Here is a 13,583-nt window from a genome sequence, read left to right as displayed (position 1 = left end):
ATCTGGATTTCTTGCCACAGGAAGAGTGAAAATCCGGGCAAATCAGCCGGTGAATAGATGTGGAGGCAATGGTACAGAAGAAGGGGAGAGGCAGGTGTCCAGGGACCCAGTCCAACCCCAGAGAGCCTAGTATGGGCTCTCTAGGACTTCATCTCCTGCTCCTGCCGAAGTCTACGGAGCGGCGATGTTGCAAGGGAGCAAGGAGATGGGGAACTGCAGAATCTTGGAAACAGTCTGTCAGAACTGTCTACCTTCCAGAGGCTCACATCCCCAGCTGTGTGACCTTATGTAAGTGGCTTAGCCTTTCTGGGACACATTGTGCTCACATCCAAAAGAGGCAGAGTGAGGTGGGGGCAGAAGTAGCATGTCTTAGCTGCTTTGTGGGGCTGCTGAGTGTAGTGGGGAGTAAAGGCTCAGCTCCTCTACCAAGGATGCATGGGTGGGAGGTTCCAGGCTGCCTAAAATGATCAGGAGAGTTCTGCCTGCAGCTCTCCAGAACTCAAACCTCTCTGTTTAGTCTGAGTTGACTCCTTATCCTCCCCAGCCACTTCCCATGTCCTCTTTGACTCAGGTCTTTCATCACTCCAGGAAACCCACACAAAGCACAGGCTGAGTGTTCCAGTGTATTCCAGGGAAGTTGGAGGAGGCCTCAAAAGGCAAAGGAGAAGCATGCTGCCTTTCAGAGAGAAGAGCCAGAGAAGGACTACACCTTGGCACAGGCCTGAGTCTGGGAGGGAGCTATGCCGAGAACAGCTTTTAGATTAAAGCTGGAGTTCTACAGGACCAGATACTCCACAGGCCAGCCTTCACCAAGCTGGAAGGTGGATGGGTCTAGGAGGCTGGCCCTGGAGACATCCCCAAGAAGCTCAACATGACAACATGACTGGCAGTGAGTTGTGTGTATTTGGGGGAACTGTGGAAACCTCCAGGCTGGAGTACCAGAGAGATGGAGAGAAGAGGTGGTCACTGCTGTGATGGCCTGCCACCTTCAGCAGTAGAAGGTGTAGGGTACAGCTGGTGTCTACGAAATGGGAAAGGCATCAAGCAGGATGTGCAAGGGGCCTCCACACAATGGCGACTGTCCTCATTCAAGTAGGTCCCAGACACAGGTTTTAGGGCTGGACATCCCTCTGGAGACTCACTGGCAGGGCTGATGGCACCAGGTCCCAGAAAGGGGCCCAACATTTCCTGAGTGGAGGCTGGACTGTGCACTGGGTTTAGGTGTTTCCATAACCTTATTTAATATGTACACAGTAAAAGTAAAGGTCCTGTGAGTGAAAAATAGGAAGTTTGGGGTTGGGGGGAGATCAGTAACTCCTGCAAGATCAAAAATGTAGGAAGAGCCACAAATGGTGCACACAGGGGCTCCTGACTTCTCAGGAGGCTGAGGGAGGAGGGATGACTTGAGCCCAGGAGCTCAGGACCAGACTGGACAAAAAGACTGGATTTCTCAACAAAGAGAGAAAGAGAGAAGTGGGGATAGAGATATGTGGTAGGTAGGTGAGTGGGCAGGGAGGTGGGTGAGTGGGTATATAAATAAATAAATGTGTAGGTAGATAGATAGATCAAGAATAAGGAATGGAAAGGACAGGGAATGGAAAGGAGGAGAAGGAAAAGAAGGAATGAAGGGAGAGGAGGAGGAAAGGACGAAAGAAAAGGAAATTATAATGAGAAAAAGAAGAGAGAGTAGGAGGGGAGGGAAGAGAAAAGAGAAAGAAAGAAGTGAAAAAAGAGGAGAGAAGGAAGATAAGAAGGGAAGGAAGATAAGAAGGGAAGGAAGGAGGGAGGGAAGGCAGGGAGGTGAACCCAGGATTCAGCTGATGGGCAAGGGCACCAGGCTACACAGCTGAGCCTTTCTGTCACAGTGAGTTCCCAGTCTAGGACCTAATGACATTTCTCCTTCACCTTTCTCTCCAAACTAACCCCAGTTAGAAAGGAGACCCCACGATGGCAGACCACAACTCTCTCCTTAAATCTCTGTCACCCCCTCCAGCTCTTTCTTCTCTCTGCAGATGGAACCAAACAAATTTACAGAGAGCCAGGAAAGGCAGGGGGGGGCTTCATAAATAAAGAGAGAGACATTCAGATCAACAGCAAAGCTGCTTCTGGTCAAAGGGGGAAATGGATTTTTAATAGAAAATGGAAGTTATGGGCCTAGCTGTCATGTGACAGACGTCCAGACTTAAACCCATTTAATCTTCTCTACCCATGTAACATTGAGCACCACCCGGACGCTGTGTTTCATAAAACAGGCTCCAAATCGCTAGGAGATTAGAAGTGTAGAAATAGCACGGCAATATTTTTAAACCAGAAATCGCCCCTAGGCATCTGGCTGCCCCCAGGGTCACAGCTAGAACCTGCATATCTATTCTATCTACCAACTAGCTCACCCTTAGCCTGTCTGGGCATCACATGGGGGATTAGCTTGGCAAAGGAAACCTGACACGAGTGTCGCCTGTAGCAACACCAGTGGTCTCCCACCACCTGCCCAGAGTGGGTGGGGAGGCGTCTGGCTGCAGTTTAACACACTCCCAGCATTCCTCTGGGGAGCACACTGAATTACCCGATGTCATCATCACCAATCATCAGAAGTGACAACCAGAGGGGACTGAAATATTAACACCTCACTGCCTCCACGGGGACAATGAGTCATTTAGTTCTCTCTTCCTTTGCAATGTTTACTCCTTTCATTCACTGGACTTTGCATGGAGCAGTGTCTGGCAGCGCTGGGCATCTGGAACACCCACTCAAAACTCTAAAGAGTACTTTCCCAGGCCTAGCATGAGTGGGTAGAGAGAGTGGCAGGTCTTCAGAGGAACAAGGACCAGATGAGAGGATGGGCCAGGGGGTAGGAGGACCCTTTTACTACTGTGAATTCCTGAGGACAGTGACCCTCCCAGAGATCACTCCATCTCCTGGGCACAAGAGCAGGCACTTACATAGTGGTAAGCACCTTAGTTCCACTGCCACACTCCCTGGGTTTGAATCCCTGTTAATCAGTTACAAGCAGTGTGTGCAACCACAGGCAAGACAACCTTGTCTCTCTGTGCCTTAGTTTCTATAAGACTGAGGTGACAGTATGTACCTCAACAACAGTTTTTGGAGAATGTTAAGTGTCTGGCACCACTCAAGTATTTGGAGCTGTTGTTATGAGTATTATTGTCAGAGCAGACAAGCAGGATGTACTTGTGGGGTAAACGAGTCCTTACGTAATAAATATTTACTGAGCACCCAGGATGATGGTGATAATCAGAATAACTTAAAACAGTGATGTGCAAACATGAATATGTATAAGAATCACCTGGGAGTTTGTTAAAGCTGCAGCGCCTCAGACAACAGCCCCCCAGTGCCTGTCACAGGGCCAGCAATGATATTTTAGAAGTTAGTGTCCTCTGTCCGCATTCAGTAGCAATCAGTGGGAGAAACAGGTGTATCATACTGGACTTCATGTTTCGCGTTTCAGCAGTGTAGTTCTTGTGGGCTTGCTGACAAGCCTTCCCACCATGTGTATTAACTCAACTTGGCAACGGATTTAATCCAGGAAGAGTTACATGATCCATGAACAAGCATCTCAATAGTAGTCCCACTGCTGTCCACGTCCACTGATGCCCCCATCCCCAACAGCCTGCCTCGGAGTCCCTTATATACGGCCCTCGAGGTTTTGCAGATTATTTCCCAAAGTTGATTGCATCTATGCATTTGCACACAAATGTTTACAGGTGAGACAGACAGATTGTGTAGCATCACTCTGTTCTCATGCCCCAGCTGGGGAAACTGGGCCCAGATGGGGAGCAATCATAGGGCCTCTGTTCAGCCACCAGTATGTGCCAAACCTCAGAGGGCCAGCTAGACACCAGAAAACCCTTTTGTGGTTAATTTGCACTTGGAGATAGTGAGAGGCTAGGCTCTGGGGAGGAGTGGGAGAGTCTCCCAGACGGCACCACAGTGCTTCCCAGGTAACATGACTTTGTGTTGTCCTTGGGCAAGATGAAGCCACAGGGACCAAGCCTCCTGCCTCCTGCCCTTGGTTTGCCTCAAATCTGGACACACCTGGCATCTAATCTGCTTTCTATTACTGTGTTAAAACACCATGACCTAAAGTAACTTGGGGATGAAAGGATGCACGTGGTTTACAGGTTACGATTCATCATGGAGGGACATCAGGGCACCTGCAACTAAAACAGAACACAGAGGAATGCTACTTACTGGCTCACTTCCCCTGGCTTGTTCAGCTTGATTTTTCTTTAATCCAACCTGGTATGTCCTGCCCAGAATGGCACAGCCCACAGTGGACTGGGCCCTCCCACATCTACCATTTGTTATTTTAAAACAGCCGGTAGGCCAATCAGATGGAGGCATTTTCTCACTTGATGTTCTCTCTTTCCACATAACTAGTTTATGTCAAGTTGACAAAAACAAAAACAAAACAAGAAAACTAGCTAGGACACCTAGGTTACCACACTCCTCACACTATCGTGGCCACTGATGCTGAATTTTCAGTATCTCTTTGGTGCCAGGCAACCACGAATGAAGAACTCTTTTCTTGCAACATTACTCACTTAATTCTTATGCCAAGCCTTTAATGCAGCCGTTGCTCAAAATTCCATTTCTTAAAAGACCCAATTTTATGGATAAGTAGATTGGTTCTTTCCTGATGTTGCCCTGTTCCTCATTTATAGCTGTGTTCCAATGACACCCACCTTGAGTCCCACAGCCACACTACAAACTAGATTACACTAAGACTGTCTCCAAGGGTATGTAAGTTACAGAGGAGTGTCTGATACAGAGCAGCAATCTGGAACAGGGTAATTCTGCAGCACTTGGGACCATCTCAAGAATTGGATGTTTTACTTCTCTTTACAATGCCAGCAACTCCCTACTCTAGTCACTGAGATGACCACTTTTTCAAAGCTTATTGAGAATGGCTGCTCAGGGTCTTCCTTATTCCCATCAGAAACAGTGGTGGGTTTTGTTTTGTTTCGAGTATTCTCAACACAAACATGGTTCCCCTAACCAGCAAGCAGAGAGCTGTGAGATCCAATGAGGATGCAGCATCCTCCAGCCTCCAAGGCCCCAGTCCCATCGGCTCCAGGAGGAGTTATGGGTAACAGCTGACAGCTGGGTAGAATCTTTAATCTTCCAGCCCTTTCTAGACAAGGCCTGTCAAAGGAAGGCCCCTTCTGGCCAGAAAGTTCTTTCTAGGGAGTCGGCTCAGACAGTACAGTTGTCCTTAGAGAATCCCAGATTTAGATTGTTAACACTTGAGGGATTTAGGAGATTATTCTCTCCAATCTCTTCCATTCACAAAGCCTAGAGCAGTGGAGTCACTGTTCCCAAGGACACTAGCCACTGCCTAGACTGGGGTCAGTGCTGGCTCTGGGGTTCCTTCTGTCAGGTACATTGGAACATCATGAAAGAGATGATGTCACCTAAAAAAGCATTAGAGGGACTAGGGAGGCTCTTCAGCTACAGGAGCAATTCCCAGATGTGGAGGATGTCCATTTACAAGTGGATGATAGGTGACAAGTGGAAGGGGTCTTTGCCTTAATCTGTGGTCCAAATATGGAATCAAGATGAGTAGAGAACATACAAGATCATGTCTGGGTGTAAGGATGGTGCTCTAAAATACACAAGCCACATAGCCAGAAACAGCTGCATTAAGGATACTGGACATATAAGAGAATAGGAAGGGAAACCAGGTAGAGTAGCTGCAGAGGGACCATGTCTGGCTGGGAGATGCACTCCATGTCCTTCAAGGCACTTTCCAACTTCAGGAGACCATAAATTATGACTAGTAATATTCTCCTACTTCCAAAGCTGGCTCCCAACTTCCCCTACCAGTAGACCCAGAGTTTATGACCCTGTACTTTAGCCTTCAATGAGATCACCACAGTGAAACTCTCACAAAAGACTGTGGATTCTCTAGAGTGGCAGTCATCTCCAGGGGCTTTAGTTAGGGAATAAAAGCCTACCTAAGTACCTAGGAGGAGGGCAGAGAAGCTGAAGTTGGCTTCTTCCTACTATACATTCATGGGGGTGGGATGGGGGAAATACAGGAAGATGGCTGCTGCAAGCCACAAAACAATACTAAGGGAATTCCCCATAGGTGGGGAATGGTGAGGGCATGGAGGGAGACAGACGCAAACAGTTGTCTCTTTTGTGAGACCTTTGTCATTATCTATGATGAAATGATAGTAATTATACATTAAATTTTAGCATATTTATAGGGTAAAGACTGCTTTGTTGTGTTTTTTTCAAGTGTGTGTGTGTGTGTGCGTAGCATGTTTTCTCCATTTACAAAGCACTGACACACAGTGTTTGATTTTATTCCCTTTATTCTTATACACACGCAGGAATACCTGCCTGTGAGATAGCTAGGACCCTTATTATTCTACCCATTTTACAGATTATAGAATAAAAGCATCTCAACTTGCCTATGACAGACAAACCAAGCCTTGTTTTCTAGGTCCACAGAAAATGTTCTCTCTAACCATGCATGTGTGTTTGGCTGCTCGAGCACACACACATATCTCTTTAGAAAAATCAGTCTAATGAATATGCAACTGGCATTTGAATTACTGTTCTTAATGAAGATGGTGACCTTGGAAACTGTCAGAGCAAGCTTCATGTAGAGCAAAGGCATGGGGAGGGTGCAGGGGGTGCTGAACAGACCAGGAGAGTAGCAGCTGGAGTGGCACGTGTGATACCTAAGGCTAATGCTGCTCATGCCACAGCAGCACTGGACAAACATCTGTCTAACAGGGCACATGGGTTGGTGTGCTACAGCAACCCCTCCCCCATTTGCAGAGCCCAAAGGCTACAACCTGCCATGGACAACCCTTGATCTCCGGGTCTATGTAGCAGCTTGGTTCGTAGAGAGAGGAATGATCAGGGACACCAACGTTCGTGGGTAGTCTCTCAACACTGGACTATCTAGACAACAGAAAGGCTTAGCCCAAGAGGGAGAGACACATTCAGAGCCACTTGGAGGGTTCACCCTGCGAGGAGCACTTGTGCACACTCTGAGCTGAGTTTAATTCATGTTCCTTGCTATTACTACACAAAGCATACATGCTAAGATGCACTGCCCAGCCTCAGTCTTCTCTGCAGGTAATCAACCCTAGCTTCCCTCAAATGCTAGACCTTAGAGTCTAGATTCAAGCTCAGCCCTCTCCATTTCCACTGCTGCCACTGGCCATGATGAACGGAGCAAAGGGTGGTGCTGGACTCCCCAAGGACACCCAGGTAGGTGTCCACTTGGCTGCCACTCTCTTGCTAAAGCCGAAACCTAGAAGATACCCTGCAATGTGATAGATAGGAAGGAACTCCTGACCCCTGTCCTGGTCATCACTTGGTCTCTTTTAGTGTCATAAGGACTAAGACAGTTGACCTTGCTGGAAATGTGGCTAGCTAATACAACTGCTCCAGAGAGACAAGATTCCAAATCTATTTTGGGGTCAAGGCAGGAGGAGATAAGTAGGAAACAAAAGGGACCTAATGTTTATTGAGTACCAGCCCTGTTCTGGCTACAGTAAGTGCTTTATCTTTCTTAGTCTGACTGTACAAATAGGGGAAAGGAGACTTAGAGATCCACGCTCCCCCCCCCCCGTCTTATGTCGGCTATGTGCAGAGCTGGGATGTGCACAAAGGGCTTGATTTGGCTCCAAATTTCCACCATAGAAGCCAGACCAGTCTTTCCCCAACACGTGTGAACATTCACTTGCATACACACACATACACAAACACACACACACACACACACACACACCCCAACATATGAAACAGACAAGAGCACTAGTTGAGGTACTGGATAGGAAGAACAAAGCTCAGTCCTTCTAATTCTACCCATCCCCCACTTAGAACTCCACAGAACAGTCTTTAGAGCATGCACTCTCTGGACTCTGGTAGACCAGGACCCTTCTGGACCAGCAAGCATGCAGAAGCACATTCCAGAAGGCCTAAGAGATGTACCTTCCAGGGTGAGTTTTGTTTACAGCCCCAGAAAGACAGACAAGGCCATCCCTAGGCCATGCCCCATCACAGATGTCCCTGCTGGCTTCCCAAGAGTAATCACACAGCTCTCCTAAATGCTTGTCCTTCAAACATTACTCCAAAGTCTACACGGCCTGCCTGCCTTCCCACTGCCCATCCCCTGTAGAACAATCTAGAGGCCCAAACTGCCTTAGTCCTGATAGAAGAAGCAGCAGGCTCTGGCTTCACTCCCTCAGAGGCGGTGCACCACCCTTCCCAAGGCTGGATATTGAGTAACTGGAGGATAAGAGCATGGTGCCTTAGCCATCTCACCCACAGATGGTTCTTCACTCCTTACCACTACTGGAAGCACGAAAGTTCCCTCCATTCAAATGTTCCATTCCCAGAAGGTTGATGTTGCCCCTAGGTTCCCATAACTGGAATCCTGAGGCACCAGAGGAATGACCCACACCTCATATTTGCTCGGGCTATCTCTGCTCATTGTCACCAGTTCTATCCTAATTACCCAGTACCACTATCTAGCTCAGGTACATACAACAGGTAAAAGCTACTTACTTGTCAGCTTGCTCTGACAGCTCTAAGCGCTTGTAGGCCTAAAATTTGGAAACTGTATGTACCAAGCTGTTACTCCCTCTCCGCCCCCCCCCATTCCTATTTCATACAAGGAGAACGCTACTGCATAGCTCCTACCAAAGCTGGGATTGGGATGCTCCTCACAGGACTAGGCACTTGGCCTAGCTAGGTGAGCATGAAAATCCACATGCAAATTGTATGCAAATCTGGAGCCTGCTCTTGGGTTCCTGGCCTTCTGCCATCTCTGGTGCTTGCAGTTTGCCCTGTATTCTGGCACCAGGGTTCTAATCACTGTTAGGGGCTAGGAAAGCACTTCAAAAAAACTTGAAAATCCTTCCTTGCAACTGCTTTAAATTTCCCCTCAAGAAACATTTTCTCCAAGAACATAGGGGAGGAGAGAACCTGAGACCTGAACACTCTGATAGAGCTCTCTGAACAAATAAAGTCATATTTCACCAGCCAAGGCAAGGAGCCAAACAAATCACAAAGACAGACTCCCTAAAGATGTAGAGGAGGTAAGGGCTCCTGTGGACCATACCTTGCCAAAGGCTCTGGTATCTGTGATGTGCTCTAAGCAGACCCTCACCCTGTGTTTGGGGACCCCCTAGCCTGCTTGCTTCTTGAACAAACCATCACCAGGCCAAAACTGACTGTTTGTATGCCTACTCCTCCCTCTTTGTAAGAAAAACAGACACTCTGGCCAGTGCCCGGCACCTGTTCAGCCCCGTGCTGCCTTCGGGTGGACGTCTTTTTCTCTCTAATTGAGCTCTTCGTTCTGCGGCAGAAATATTTTAAGGCAGCCGGCTTTGATGCCCAGGAAAAGGAGCATCAGAATGGTTTGTCAGGCATCCACGGCAATTGCCTTCTCCTTCATGTTTGTTATTCCAGTAGCTAGGGTCCCTCTGGCCATCCAACCCCTCCCAGACACTCACTGGTCCTTCACCTACCTCCGCTAAGTTGTACTTGCCACTTTGAGATTTTAAAAACATGCCCCCAGCAACTCCCCCCCCCCCTTTAATTAGACGCTGAACAGAATGCTGGAGATTTTCTTAATGGCCCGACAAAGGCTTTTAATTTGGTCTTCTCCAGAGAGAGGAACCCTGAGTCCCCATCGGAGAGGTTGGGGTGGGAAATGAAAAAATCAATGCAACCCATTATTTTGGCTTTTAGAAAACAGGGATTTTAGTGCCGAGGAAGCTTGTTCTTTTACACAGTAAAAATGCAAATTCGGGCAACACAGATGCTGGCACGCTGGATGTAACAACAGAGAGAGCCTCGCTGGGGTTCATCTGGCTGCCCAGACCTGGATTTGTTTTGGCAATAATAAGGCAGTTATTGGAGACTCGATAGCCGATTATTAAAACACCTTCCCCGTTTAGTTCTGGGGAAACGGGCTGAGCTGCGGCTTCATCAAAAAAAGGGTATTTTGAGAGGAATGGAAATAACAGAAGCTTAAAACATTCAATAACTGCTTAATTCCATCCAGAGGACGCTCCATCTCCCCCTGTTTTCTTCTCTCTGCCTGCCGCCTCCCGCTCCTCACAGATGGACGTACAAATTATTGCAAGAGGATATTGTTTTCTGTAACAGGCTGGAACATTCGCATTTACATTTTCCTTGGTGCCGCGGGGGTGACTGGCAACGGGAGAGAAATAAACCACGCCCCATCTTTCTTGCTTTCCCCACATTACATCTTCCCCCAGCCGCCTCCACCACCCACCTACCATGCCACCCCAAGCAGAACAGGCCCCTGGGGATCAGCCTGGCACCTAAGACCCAATTAAGGCACCACGGAAAAGATAGGCCTGTCTGGCAAGGCTGCCTGGCGCCCAACACAGATGCTGGTACTCTGAATAACAGGGGAGCCAGGGATCCACACACCCAACAGCCACCCAGGGCTGCCATACCTGGTAACTCCCATCTACCCACAAGACCTACTCATAGCAACTTCCTGCAAGAGTAGGAGAGGGGTCTGCCCCTCCAGCTGTTGCCCTGTGGCCTTCTGGGCCTTTCTTCACCCCCACCTCCATCTGCTTCTTCCCTATCAAATAACTTGGGCTTCATTTATTAATGCAGAGCTCCTGGATGGGGAGGGTGGTGTCCTGCAGGTGTTTGTGAAGGGGTCTCTGTTGCTGAGAAATGGGATATTCCTGGGCAAGGTTGGGGACAAAGCAGCTGAGTGTGGCCGCACCTCTGGTTTGTGTTTCTTGCCTGACAAAATGGAATAGGGATGGGGGGTGGAGTGAGAGCTATGGAGAGAGAAAGCCGCTCCTCACCTTATGTATATTTAATATTAACGTAATTAAAGCTGTGAGCCAAACCAACCTGCTGGGGTGGAGGGAAGCAGGAAGAGCCCCGGGAAAGAAAACTGGGTGTATAGTGAGGGCAGGAGGCAAGCTTGTGGCCTAAGGTGGGATGAAGGGGTCAGTTCAGGGGGCAAGGAGTCAAACAACCTAGACCAGCCTTAGTGTGTTACCCAGTGGCCTCCACTGAGCCTGCGAAAGTCCATTGCTTTGCTCACCATCTAAGGCCACCCACTGCCCAACACTCGGTTCTTCTGGGCAAAATCACAGGAGACTAGGCCATCAGACTAGCTCTGACCGGGGCCATATCTACAAATAAAGGTTAGCCTCCTCTCCCCGCCCCCCCCCCACTTACTGGGCATTGTTTTGGGGTCTCTGGCAGGTTGCAAACTCAGGAGAAGACTGGATCCCCTCCCCGGACTCTTGACTGCCCTTCCCCATCGCCTAGGGGGCAAGAATTATTGTTGGTACAGGCCAACCCAGGCAAAGGGGACAGAAGGATAAACTGCCCTCCGGCGCGAAGGAGAAAAGTTAGAGGGTTGAGCAGGTAAAGCCGAAGAGCGTCTGTGCTCTACAGCGCAAGGGCGCGGAGTTCGGCCGCCTCCTCTCCCTCCCGCCATCTGCGCGCCCGGGGGCACGTCCTCTGCCACAGCCTAGAAGCTCAACTGCCCGCTCTGGCCAGGTCCCAATTTGGTGTCCAGGTTGGTCACAATCGGGAATGCCTGCCTCTTGCCAACACCTCAGTCTCGGCTACCTCTTAGATCAGGTGCGCGGTGCCCCAGGAGCTGGTCTGGACTTGCCGGACACCTGGACTCACCCCTAGCGACCTTTTCTCTGCAAGGAAAGGGACACGCCCCCCAGTCTGAACACTTCTCCCCAGGTCCAGCAGGCCAAGCGCGGGAGAGTCTCGCACCTTGGGGCAGGCTGCCTAAGGTAGCCAGGGAGACTCAGAGAAGACGAGGTACGGGGGGGGGGGGTGATATAGGTGAGGGCGACCTTTGGGCCTGAAGAACAAACTTCCTGTCCGAGGGAACCCCCGCCTCCCTGGACCCCCAGCTCTCTCAGCCCTGCACCCAGCCAGGCGCGGATAAGCGCCATGCGGTGCGCCGGCATTTGCGCCAGGGCGGGGGTCGAGGGCGGTCGAGGGGCGCACGAAGCTACAGCAGGAGTGAGCCTCCTTAGGTCCGAGGACCCAGTTATCGAGGGCTCCCGGATGAAGTCTTGGTCCGAGGACCACCTGGCTCGCGGGGCACCCCGGGGTCCCGGCTCCAGCAAGCCCTGGGAACGAGCAAGGGGCTGGGGGAGGGGGTCAGGGCAGAGCTGCAGGCAGGCTGGGATGGGGAAACCAGGGGTTCCTTGGCCACCGCCCCCCACGGGCGCGCCCCTGAACGGCAGGCTTAGGGGGGCTGGCAAACGGTCCCAGGCTGACTCTCACCCTACCCTTCTCGCGGAACCGCCCCACCCCTCGCGCCCACCCAGCGCCATACACCCGAGTGGGTCCTGCACCCGGGCACCTGGAGCCCACCGGGCACCGCACCTCGCCTCCAGCCGCGCGCATCCCGGCCCCGCCGCGTCCACCGCCCAGCCGCGGGCAGCGCGGGTCTCACCTTTGTGTAAAGAGTCCAGGAGCAGGAGGAAAGTTACCAGCCACATGCCATAAAGAGGCCCTATTCTCCGGGGAGGTGGTCCTGTGGCCGGCCGTGCGGCAGCGCCTCTCCCCCGCTCAGCGCGCTCCCAGCCGCCCGCACTCGGCGCCCCGCTCTCTCTGCTCCTCAGCCCAGCGCACGGCGGCGGCTCCTCCCTCCTCAGCTCCCCGGCTCCTGTCATCCGCGGGGCTGGGCTAGGCGGCCGCTCTCTCCGCCCCCCCCCCCACTACTCCCCGGGTGGTAAGCCCCACTCCAGCCCCAGTCCAGGAGTCCCTTAGCCCCACAAGCTCAGGGACAGAGGTGGGGACCCTGACCAGACCGTCTCGATCTTGCTTCTCTGGCTGAAAGAGGAAAGGGGTCCCTGCCACCCACAGGCTTTGAGCCTATGGTAGCAGAGAGAGACATATGTCATATATGTGCCAAGAGTCCGCCATGCACGGGGCAAGGACGCTGGGTTTCTCCCGGCTGGGTTATCCAAAGCCATTGCTTGCTGTTTCTTTTGGACTCAGTTTCCCTCCACGAATAGAAGAGTAGGGGTACTCTAAGCAGCATCTGCTACTCCCCACTCCAAAGCTCAAACCTATGTGCTGCCCCAAATCTTTAGCCACTTCTGTAAGTCAGCATCCTGGGGAAGCCCATCTCTGGCACTGTCCAAATTTGCTCTAGCACCTAGTACATTGTGAGCTTTTAAGCCATTTACAGTGCACAAATAATCCCTGTTCTGTGTTCCTTATCCCCACCCAAGTCCCCATCACCACAGCTTTCCCACTTCCAGAAACTGGTCAATGGGACACAAGTGAGTACCCCAGCAGTTGCCAAATGAAAGCTGAACACCTGCTGAGCTCTGGGGCAGGCACCATTGCACAGCTGACTGATGTGGAAGGTTGGTGTGGTGAAAGTCTCCTTCTGTCTTAATTCTCAAATAAGAGGCCACACGGGGTCCAGGGAAGAGATCCAAGTAACCGTGAGGATAAACTAAATGCCAGCACTGGAATTCTCCATGCAATTGGTCTAGTAGGCAGCCTTGGAGATCCTGTTTCCACCTTAACCCGCTTGACTCCACGGTGTG

General features: G+C 50.8%; 1 protein-coding gene across 1 annotated transcript in view; it reads right to left on the bottom strand.

Annotated features, from left to right (window-relative positions):
* The window catches only part of Dscaml1 (DS cell adhesion molecule like 1), a 315,656-nt gene extending 302,961 nt beyond the window's left edge, over nt 1-12,695 (bottom strand). Inside the window, exon 1 of the mRNA XM_051197313.1 lies at nt 12,476-12,695. Coding sequence (XP_051053270.1) covers nt 12,476-12,695 — 220 coding nt within the window. The remainder of the gene's footprint in view (nt 1-12,475) is intronic.
* Nucleotides 12,696-13,583: the final 888 nt, after the last annotated feature.

Source organism: Phodopus roborovskii, unplaced genomic scaffold (assembly GCF_943737965.1).
Source record: "Phodopus roborovskii unplaced genomic scaffold, PHOROB, whole genome shotgun sequence".
NCBI lineage: Eukaryota > Metazoa > Chordata > Mammalia > Rodentia > Cricetidae > Phodopus > Phodopus roborovskii.
Note: the sequence above shows the minus strand (reverse complement) of the source record. Positions and strands in the feature narration are given on the sequence as shown.